Below are 10,634 nucleotides of genomic sequence, written 5' to 3' on the forward strand. Positions count from 1 at the left end.
TCATAATCACTAAACTTCTATATTCCCATTCTTACTTCTGCTTTGGATGATATATTTCACTGTTTCTTTTCAGCTACAAAGACTGCTAAACCAAAGGTAATTTCAAAGAAGCCACTGTGACTCTTCCTTCCAAATTTTTTTAATAGGACAAGAGTCTCTGGTAAACACTAAAGAAATAGAGAGAGGATGTAGAGAAGAAATAGATTCAATGTCAGAAGAAAAAAATAGACTCACTCCCTATTTGTCCCCCACAAAAGCTTAGTTACAGTAAGGATAACTGAGCCTTACACTGCAGCTCAATAGAAGATTATCTAAACACTGATACATCAGCTCAGGACTGGAGAGAATAAATGAATGCACCTGCATTTTTAATTACTAACCAAAAAGTAGGAGAATGGGCATAGAATAATACAGAAACTTTGTTTCCCATCCCTGCTCTTCATCTAATATTTACAGCTTCATCTACAAAACACAAGCCTCAGCAGTAAATACCATCCTTCAGAGAATGTCTTGGGCAACTTAGTTTTATGAAAAGTACCAAAGATTTCCTATAAAAAACTTCTCTGGCAGGAAAGATTCATTATCTACATTAGCACTGGCAAAATTGCAAGACAAAGAAAACACCTAATCTCCAAAAATTACAATGACTATTCATATTGAAGTTGATGACTTTTCATATGAATGTTTCTATGTCCTGCTCTATAGTTATGTGCTCCCAAAGTATTTCTGAGGAAAAATTCAACACTGACATATATTCAACTGAAATGATAACACATCAGCTCTATGGCCTGATGCAAGTAAAGAGCAAAACAGTATAGGGAAATCCTAAATGGAAGTTAATTACTATTCTGAATGTTCTCTCAGATAAAGTAGAGGGACATTACCTCTTCTCTGTAAACCCTATCAGAAAACTTGTTTGATTAGAAAAAGCATTCATAAGCAACAGAAATATCAAAAATGATGGGTAGACATCATGCTAACATCTAGCACTAAGATATACCAGCTGATCAACCAATCACTTCATTTTCCTCTCAGTCTGTTCTTGTTCCAATTCATGCTTATGACTAACAGTCATAGAGATTTGTGATTTTCAGGTAAGACACTTGAACTCAATGCCTGGCATGAAGCATCACAGACCAAGGCAGCCTTCTGAAATTGCAGTCTATGCACACAGCAGCTGTTCTGCTCCAAAGACAGCCTCAACTCTGCAGCACCAGAACTGCTTTTTTGAAACACAGAGCCAGAGTTTCCTACACTGTGTTCCTCAGACTGAAAGCAGCTGATAAGCACAGTCCAGAGACAAACAGAGCAGACCACATGGAGGCAGTTTACTTCCAGGACTCCACTGCTCCTGTTCATTGCCTGCTCTACTGGAGCCGGACCAGCTCCAGTCAAAGAGCGGCTGCACAGTTCTGTCCAAAGCCCTCAGCTCCCGCCAGACTCCGAGCTCGCGCGAGGAGCTCACAACCCACACTGGTCACTCTGGCCTAATGCTGCACTTCAGTTGGCACATCCTTTAGCAGAGAGATGAGCAATCCAATGGGACTGGAACCTTGGTCTTTTCCATTGTTCTACATAACAGACGTATTTCTGTATTTTTGACAACAATCGATCCTTCTTTCCTCACCATGTCAGCAAAGAGAAATGACACAGCAATCAGTTATGTCTTCCACAAACCCAGGAGTAAACTAATGCATGTTTAATGTTTTAATATAACAGCAAACTGTGCTTTATGCTAATTTAAATACTTTGGCTAAAACTCCAAATAAGATAGTGATTGATGAAATCCCTGATCCACATTAACCACACCAATTATAGCTTTTATTTTAATTCTCAGTGAGAATATTTTGCAAATCTATTCCATGAGTACAATTACAAGGTTTTTGCTATGACCATGTTCTTTCTTGGCAGTCAAAGTTAGTCCTATATAAAAAGTGTCATTTGCTTGTAATGCCTTCCCCTAGGATATTTCCTCCACCAACAAACACTAGATAGTTTCTTAGTAAATTTCAGCCTGAAACCAAGTGTCACTGTATACTTTCAGTCCTCTGTAGTAACAAGCATCCAATAAATCAATCAGAAAATAAAATTAATGGTAAGACAAGAGAAAAAAATTGCCTCTGGAGTTCTATTTAAATTCTGTCTCAGACAAGGGAAGTTAAAAGTTACGAACATACTGAGAATGTTAGCAGCACACTGTCTGAGCTGACTGTCCACAAAAAAGGCCTCTTACTAATGCTATGCCAAACACTAAGGGAAAAGGACTACATCACAGCTCTCTTCCATGAGGCTGCACCACTCAAATTCAAGGCATTGTTTTCAGAGCACAAGCAAGGCCTACAATAGTAACTTTAAGCAGTGCAAGACTGTATAATCATATAATGCATCAGGATAATTTGTAGTAACTAATAGTTATTATTAATCCTAATTACTATTAATAGTAGTTAGTAAAATAATAGTTTTAAATTTTTTAAACTGTTTTTTCCTTGGTTTTTTTTTTTCATTACTTGTCTTTACTGCTCACCTTTATTTTTTCAGGAGTTATTTAATATTCTTCTCTTACCAGTAATTCCATAAGACACACACACATATTCGTAAGAGCCAGAATTTCAGATGAAAACAATAATTGGATCTATTGGTTCTTTGGCAAAAACAACAATGATCAGGCACAATATAAGAATATCTTTCTAAATTATTTCAACAATTTATTTAGTTCCTAAAACAAACACAAAAGAGACAAAAAACTCATATAACTTTTTGGCCACTTTGCAAGGCGCAGACCTTGGAATCACTAGGCCTCTCTCCTTACACTTCTGCATTCAGAACACGAGGCATACTGGGCCAAACCAGTTCCAACTTGCCCAACATTCAGTCTCTAAAATAGATATTATACCTACACCAGACACCTAGGAAAAAGAGAACAAGGTAAGCATTAATTGTACTTTCCTGCCAACACACCTTTCAAAGACCAACAATTTGCAGCTTCGTAACTCCTGAGTCAGAATTGGTGCTCCAACCACACAAACATTGTCATAAATCACACACAGAACAAATAAAACATTCTGAAGCAAAAATGCACCTCATTTGATGGAAATCTCAGCTGTGTTTGTATCTTTAGCTTCTCAATAATTTGTAGCATATAATGTCCTTTAAATAAAGCACCTACATGCTGAAATAATTCTTCCAAACATATATTGTATTTTTTTTCATGGCACTGAATAGCACCTGGCTTCTAAGGAAAACATCATTCCTCATTACAAATGCCATAGACTCTCCCTGAAATACTGTACCTAAAATCCAGAAGACAAAGTTAGACCTATTGAATGAGAAGCCAGGCCAAAAAGATCTAAATATACGAGTTTAATTTCTTATGCATTGGTTGAAAGTACACAGGCTATTGCATGGCTCTTTTGGGATACCTAAATCACCCTGCCTCTCCTTGTGTCCTAAGGTTCATTAAGTGTGTTGAGGCCCCATTTCCCTCTCATTTACACAAACCTGAATGCTTGGAGCATTGATAAAATTCTGTTTGCTCCTCTGGTTTTATGCATTATTTATAAATTATAGGCAAAGCAAAAATTATTTGCATTCTGATTCTATTTGAAGTTCTCTATTACATTCAAAACACAATTGCAGTTGATTATTTTAGGACAGAAGAAAAAAAAAAACCTTTACTCAGAAATAAAAATAAATATTACTTAAAATACATGCCTGTCCTAAAAGAAATTTATCATCAGATTTACAAAGTACTATTAGCCAGAAGAAAGGTAGCGCACGTTGAAAAAAATCTATTGCCAGATTTAGTGATTGATGCTTTAGGTGCTGGTTAAAGGAATATAAATATTGCTGCAGATTTGCCATGGAAATATGTGCTAGTCACTGCCTTAGTTCTGCATCTTAACAATAGCATTTTACTGCCTTAACAGAAATTTGCAAGAGTAAATACTCTCATGACTGTTTGGATACTGCAGTGAACCACATGATGCATTTCTAAGGGCAGAAAACTTAGTGACAGTCCATTGCTAACATCATTTTCAGAGGGAGTTCTTGGCAGGCTTGAGCTTCCCAAGCTTCAGTTTTTACTGAAGTTTATTTTGAAAGAAAAACTCCAGTCTAAGAACTGAGCTATTTTTCTGCAATGACGTTTCAAAGATGTTAAAACTACTAGAATTTCAAGAAATAACAAAGCTAGATCAAAATACCTTCAAACCCAGCACTTAAAATGTACATTATTTGAAGCAGTTAAAACAAGTAGCAGTAAAAACTGCCAGAAAATTCTACCAATATAAGGTTTTCAACCATCCTACTTATTATTTGCTATTACTCTATTCATTAATCTAGCATCATTTTCACAGTTGGACATCATCAAAATGAAATACTGAAGTTGTAACTTCAATTACAAAGAGAAAAATAGCTACAGAAAGTCTTCAAAAGAATAGCTAAAGAAAGTCTTCAACTCACAGACTCATATTACAACCACTTTCTAGCATGATAAAAAATCCTCAAAAATCTCTTATATCATTATAAATAACACAGATTTAATGAAAAATTCAACACTCCCCTAAGCCTTCTCTCCTCTTCTGCTCAAAGTTTTCTTTTCTTCACATGGCTAAATAAAGAATTTCCCCTCCCTTATGAAATTGCAAACACTAAAATTTCAAAGCAATTTAGTTTAAATAGCCCTTAAAGACTAAAAGTGACTGCAAATTTTTCTTTTTGCAGGCACTTGCTGAGAACTTTGGATTACATGCCACTCCACATCCCTGAAGTTAAATGCACTTAAGTTTTGCTCTTTTTGTCAGTCAAATAAAAAGAACAAATACATTTGTTGGTCCATTCTACAAAAGCCACCACTTGAATATTAACCACTTTGCATTTCACTAACGTGCTCAGAATTGCACAAGAAGACTATGTCCAACCAGATTTCATTTGGCCAAGATTGAAAATACTCCTAACAGGCAATGACACCATAGAGAGAAACATGAATTCCATGTACCATTGACTTTGATAAAGCTATTAACCAACTTCTGCAGTTTCACTGTACATGTGCAGTGTTCCCAAGTCCTTCTGGGGGCAATTGTAGGAGGTGAAAGCCCTGCAGCTGATCCAAGGCAAAGCCAGCAGCAGTGACTGAGCCCACCTCAGCCCATTCCTTCAGAAAACTGTGCAGGATCTCACCGTGCTTACAGCGGCCCAGCAAAAATGAACATCCCTCAGCTCAATGAACTGAGCAGAATGTTGACAAAAGGACTCCCAACCTGGTTGAAAAAGGCTGAAATTTTAAGACTAGCTGAGCAAAAATAATTTAGATGTTTAGATCTCTCACACAAACCCTAACAAATCCACAGAACTCACACTGCCTTTCACCCAGAAATATTACAACACAACAGGAAGGTGAGCACATTACAGATACATCAGAGGGATGAACAGTCGGTAAACAAGGTGCATCACAGGCATGTCATGTGAAGAAAAGGTGCCAGGATATACTTGCAGAAGCCCACAAGCCAAGGCACAGAACAAGAAGCATTTCAAAAGGAAGATCAGCAAGAAACTTAATTTTCCACATCAGGTATGCAGTGTTATTTTTATCAGTTAGAGGAACAGATTTTACATGTTGAAGATCTACTTTGATTCTTTTAAATTTTGGTATTATAATACACGCTGTCATAGCTGAAAGGAGAACCACTTAAGTGACAGTTCTTCCCTGGGAGGAAAGAAAGAGAATTACCAGAAAAGTACAGTCTTTCACTGTGGAACATCCTATGCCCACCTGAACTGACAGCCTGCTAATTGACACTGGTAAAGATTTTTTTTTGTTGTTGGCTGATGCACTGAAGGGGTATTCACTTAAGTCTTACCCTGTCAGCATTGCCATTTTTCACTGAGGACCTATCACCAAAGGTATCTTTAAGTAAGAAGTTCCTGTTTTTCATAAATATTTATAAATTACTAGAAAGCGGGGGGGGATATAGCTCATTTTCCACACATTTTCTACTCGGTCTCTCTGTTAGCCCACAATTAATGTCCTTTGTAAAACAAAGCTGAGAAAAACAGTAGGCCAACTCAGGAAAAAAGTGTCAGTCTCATGACAAGCTGAACCAATCTCTGGAATTCATCTTTCTTTGCAGCCAGATGTTAACTCACAGTCTGCAGTCTCCATAATGATCTGGGGTCAAGAAACTCATCTATGACAATTTCCCCTTTTTTGGCAAACCTGGCCCAACAAAAACATTCAGCTCAGAGAGACATGTAATTGGATGCTTTGAAAATGTTGACTAAGCAAGGGCATAAATCTAAAAAACAATGAGCTTAAATAGCAAGAGGATTTAATTTCAAGAAATTGCACCATGGGAATCATGGTCAAACCATTTCTTACATTCTAAAAGCATGAAACTATAGGTGATCATATGTAATTCAAGCATATTATTAAATATTTGAAGAGTCGATAGTATAAAATTATCATCAACTGCTAGAGTTAATAAAACATGGGGAAAATGATTACAAGTCACATCAAGTTCTACTAAACCACCTGCCTAATTTCCTATTACTGTAAATAACAAGCCTGAATTTCTTCTCAATCCTGTGCTGCTTCAAACCATCCAGAGTAACATCCAGAGCAAGTGCAAATACCTTCATCCTTTACTGTGCGTAAGGAAAAAAGAAAAACAACCTAATCCACCATGTTTTTAACAGCTTCTCCTAAATATCATGTGTGATTTCTATGACACCTTATACCAGAACCTGAGTTACGGATTTTATTCTTGAGATAATATCTAAATGACACTTGAGACCTGTTTTAGCAGTAAGTTCTTCATCAAACCTAGCCTAAGCACCACTAGATTACTGATAAGCCTGTCATGACAGATTAGTAGACAGTCTTTTGGTTCTTAAAGCAAATGTCACCATTATTTTACCTGAGTCAAACTTACAGATGAATCTGCATTTCTCAGGAACATCTCACTGGGAATAATTTTATTATTAAGATTGAAAAATACAGCAGAAACAGAAAACCCACAAACCTAATAAGAACACTTTCAATTCTAACTCCTTAAATGGAAGATTAGAGTTTCTTAATTATACTCTCAACAGGCCCAGTTCTTGGTGTTTCTTTTTCTTTTTTTAAATTCCATTATTACATTTCTTACTTGGGCACATCATCAAAGGTTCCCCAACTTAAGTGTGAAAACTTGAGTGTCACCACTGATTAGCATCCTTTGCTGCTGAAATATTCTTAAATATGGTAAAAAAGAAACTTCAGAAAATGAAAAGTATTTGGGCTTCATCCAGAGATTTGAACTCTTGAGGATGACAATGGTTAACCTTCTCAAATTTCTGGGTATTCTTTAGTATTATTAATTTAATAGCAGTCTTAAACATAATTCTTTAGCCAGCTACACCAAAAAAAAAAAAAAAAAAACAGTTGGCACAAATGGTAAACTATTATGGATGACCAGGTTCCACTGCAGCAGCATACTAACAGGATTAGCCAAATGTTGCTAGCTGGCCAGACAAACTGAAAAATTTGTCCTGAATGTAAGACATACTTATGCTCCTCAAAATGATGGAAAACAATTTAGTTCCAGATATGTTCCCTGCAATCCATTATCCTAAATCATTCCAAGATAATTTCCAACTACTCCACAGTGCTGATCAGCTGTTCAGTACACAAGAATGCACAGCTATTGCAATACTATCAACTACACCAATGTCCAAATTCATATGAAATTAAGACTAGCTGCTGACTGCCTTTCTGCTTCAGGAGTCTGATTTAAAAAGACAACTTTCTTGCTGGTTAAGAACAAAAGCAGAGCACTCAACTTTCACTCACAGGAAACAAATGAAAAATAGCACTATGTCTTGACAACTTTTGGAAGTTTCCTGAGAACATGATAGCTTACTCTACAGCTGATGCTGTCTTATGAAGCCTGCCAAAAAATTCATCCAGATAATAGCAAATTCCCAAAGGACCCCAGAAAAGAAGAGCCCAGGGACGCTTTCCAGGAGACTTCATCATTCCCATCTCCCTGGCACAAATCCAGTTAAGTGATGGATAAAGGCAGCAGGCTCCTGAAAGTAGGCTGTCACCAACTGGACAACCTGCTGCTCCTTCAGTCTCCCTCAGGACACCATGAAAGGGGCCAAAAGAAAGAGGCTGTCTACCCATGAAAATCAGCTCATTGCCCATTCTCTGCTTTTCCCAGAAGGATTTGGTACTGAGTGGTTATTTCTATCTCCTAATGCAGTTTACAGAATAACAGTGAATTTTGAAAATTCTTCACTGTTGATCATATTAGGCAAGCACAGTAGGTAGGGGATTGGCATCCTCTGCACCTGGAAAAGAGCAACTGAGCCACTGAAGCAGCTGATGGGTGCGACTGCCCTGCCTTGAGACTGGCAGTGCTGAGGAGCACATCCAGTGAGCTGAGCTCCAGAGACCCCTTCAAGCAGTCTGAGCTCCCCTGCCAGCCAGAGGCACTAGGAGGAAAAAAAGTGAACACCTGCCAGAACCTGAGCCTATCACTTTTTAATCTTATTAGTTCAAATAATTCTCTAATAGTCCATGGAAAACTGGCAAGCAGTACAATCTCTTCCTCACCTTCAGCTGCCAAATTACACTAGAAGATAGCAGAACAACTAAGAAGAATTATTTACTGCTTTCCAAAATAAGCCAGCCAAGTTTGCTACCAACAAAATCGTTAATTGGAGCACAGTCTTCAGCTTAAAAGTTCAAAATGAGAAGACCGAGCTATGTTTATTTTTGATGCAATAAACTAAGAATTGCTGATAACATACATGTAGACTTTATGTCTCAGTACTTTGTTTGGGCACTAATCTTTTCTCCTGAAAGGTTACACACTTTTCAAACGGTTTTGACTTGGTATTTCTTTGAAGAGCTGGAAGAATTGAATCGGAGCCTAAACGTCAGAAGTCTGATAAACATTTAGAAACAATGTATCTGTAGTTGAAAGTTAAAGCCAGTTTAACACTATCAAAGAAATTAGTTTCAAGAGACTTATACAATGTTGCACTTCTGTAGGACAATAACCAAGGGGTGTACTTATCCACGCAGGAGAAAAGGTCCCTTTATATTACGAGATTCCCTAGACAAAGCCTTTATGGCTCAAAGCAAAAGAGATGTCAGCAGCAGGTCAAAACCAAACCATATTCCACAATCTCAAATAAAACACACAAAACTAATTATTAACTATCTATATGTTATTTTATCTTCAGTTTCGACACATCAGCATTAAGTACAATTTTTGTCAAGTAAAAGCAAGATATTTCCTCTCCATCTAGTCTGGCCTTGGAACAAGCAAGGTGGGGAAAACACCTGAGCTCAGCACGTCAAGCTTTACTTTAAAGGAAAAGAGAAAGCTTCCACAGGAATCCCCTTTAGAGAACTAAATAAAAAACGCTTTAATGATTTTCTCATGCCTGTCTGTGGAGCAACTGTAGACGTTGCTTTTTACTGTTCACCCTTTCAAAAACACTCCAGCGCGGACCTTTCGCACTACTTGTTTTGCTGTGCTGCAGCGTTTCTCGTGCTGAGCAGGCCGGCCCGTCCCCCGGGAGCATCCCCGCGCTCAGCCCCGCGGCCCGCAAGGCCACAGGGCCCCGGCGCTGTCCCCGGCCGGCCCCCGCCGGGACGCGGCCCCAGCCCGGCCCGGCCCGGCCCGGTCCGGCCCGGCCGCTCCCGCCGCACCGCGCCCGCCGCCCCTGCTCCCGCTGCCCGGCCGGGCGCCAGCGAGCCCAGCAGCGCAGGGCCGGGACAGCGGGCCGGCCGCCCGCGGGGGATGGAGCCAGAGCGGCTCGGAGGGCCGGCCGGCCGCCCGCGGGGTTACCGCGGGGGAGGCCGGGCCGCGGGAGCCACTCACCCACATCCTGGTCGAAGGGGTTGGTGGCGAAAAGAGGCATGGCGGGGCGGGGGGCGGCCGCCCCTCCCGGCGGCGCGGCGGCGGCGGCGAGAGAGAGCAGCGCTCGGTGGCGGCGGCGGCGGCTCCTCCTCCCGCCCCGGGCAGCACCGCCGCCACCTCCTCCCAGGGCCGGGCACCGCCTCCCGCGCAGCACGCCGGGAACCGGGGCTGGGCCCGCCGCCTCCCGCGGGGCCCGGCAGCGACACCCGGGCCCTGTAGTGACACCCGGGCCCGGCAGCGACACCCGGGCCCAGTAGTGACACCCGGGCCCGGCAGCCACACACGGGGCCAGCAGTGACACCCGGGCCCGGCAGCGACACCCGGGCCCGGCCCGCTCACCACCCCAGTCCGGCACGGCTGCCCTAGGCGGAGGTTTATATTGTTTAGTTATATGTAGCTCTGTCCTCCCCCGTGCTCGGGAGGCTGGTTTTGTATCCAGCCACATCTGCTTTCTATGGAGGATTTTTGGAGTTTCCCTATACGTTGGTCTGACTGAATCTTTTCATTGGTAATGCCATGTTGTTTGTGACATGGTTAGCCTGACGGCGAAGGGCAGGCTGGTGGTTATGCCAGCATCCCTCAGAGCATCGCTCGGGAGCCTGACCCGTTCTCTGCCGTCACATCCCATGGAGAGCAGCCGCTATCAGCTGGTCACAGGGCCTGGAATATCCCGTGGCCTCTGCTTGCCTATCTTGGTGCTCCATTTTTGTAAGCCTCTGT

The 10,634-nt window shown here is 41.0% G+C and overlaps 1 protein-coding gene across 1 annotated transcript in view; it reads right to left on the minus strand.

Annotated features, from left to right (window-relative positions):
• STAM (signal transducing adaptor molecule) overlaps nt 1-9,964 on the minus strand; it is a 32,720-nt gene extending 22,756 nt beyond the window's left edge. Inside the window, exon 1 of the mRNA XM_063150457.1 lies at nt 9,876-9,964. Coding sequence (XP_063006527.1) covers nt 9,876-9,915 — 40 coding nt within the window. The 5' untranslated portion in view covers nt 9,916-9,964. The remainder of the gene's footprint in view (nt 1-9,875) is intronic.
• Nucleotides 9,965-10,634: the final 670 nt, after the last annotated feature.

This window comes from Melospiza melodia, chromosome 1 (assembly GCF_035770615.1).
Source record: "Melospiza melodia melodia isolate bMelMel2 chromosome 1, bMelMel2.pri, whole genome shotgun sequence".
In the NCBI taxonomy this organism is placed as follows: domain Eukaryota; kingdom Metazoa; phylum Chordata; class Aves; order Passeriformes; family Passerellidae; genus Melospiza; species Melospiza melodia.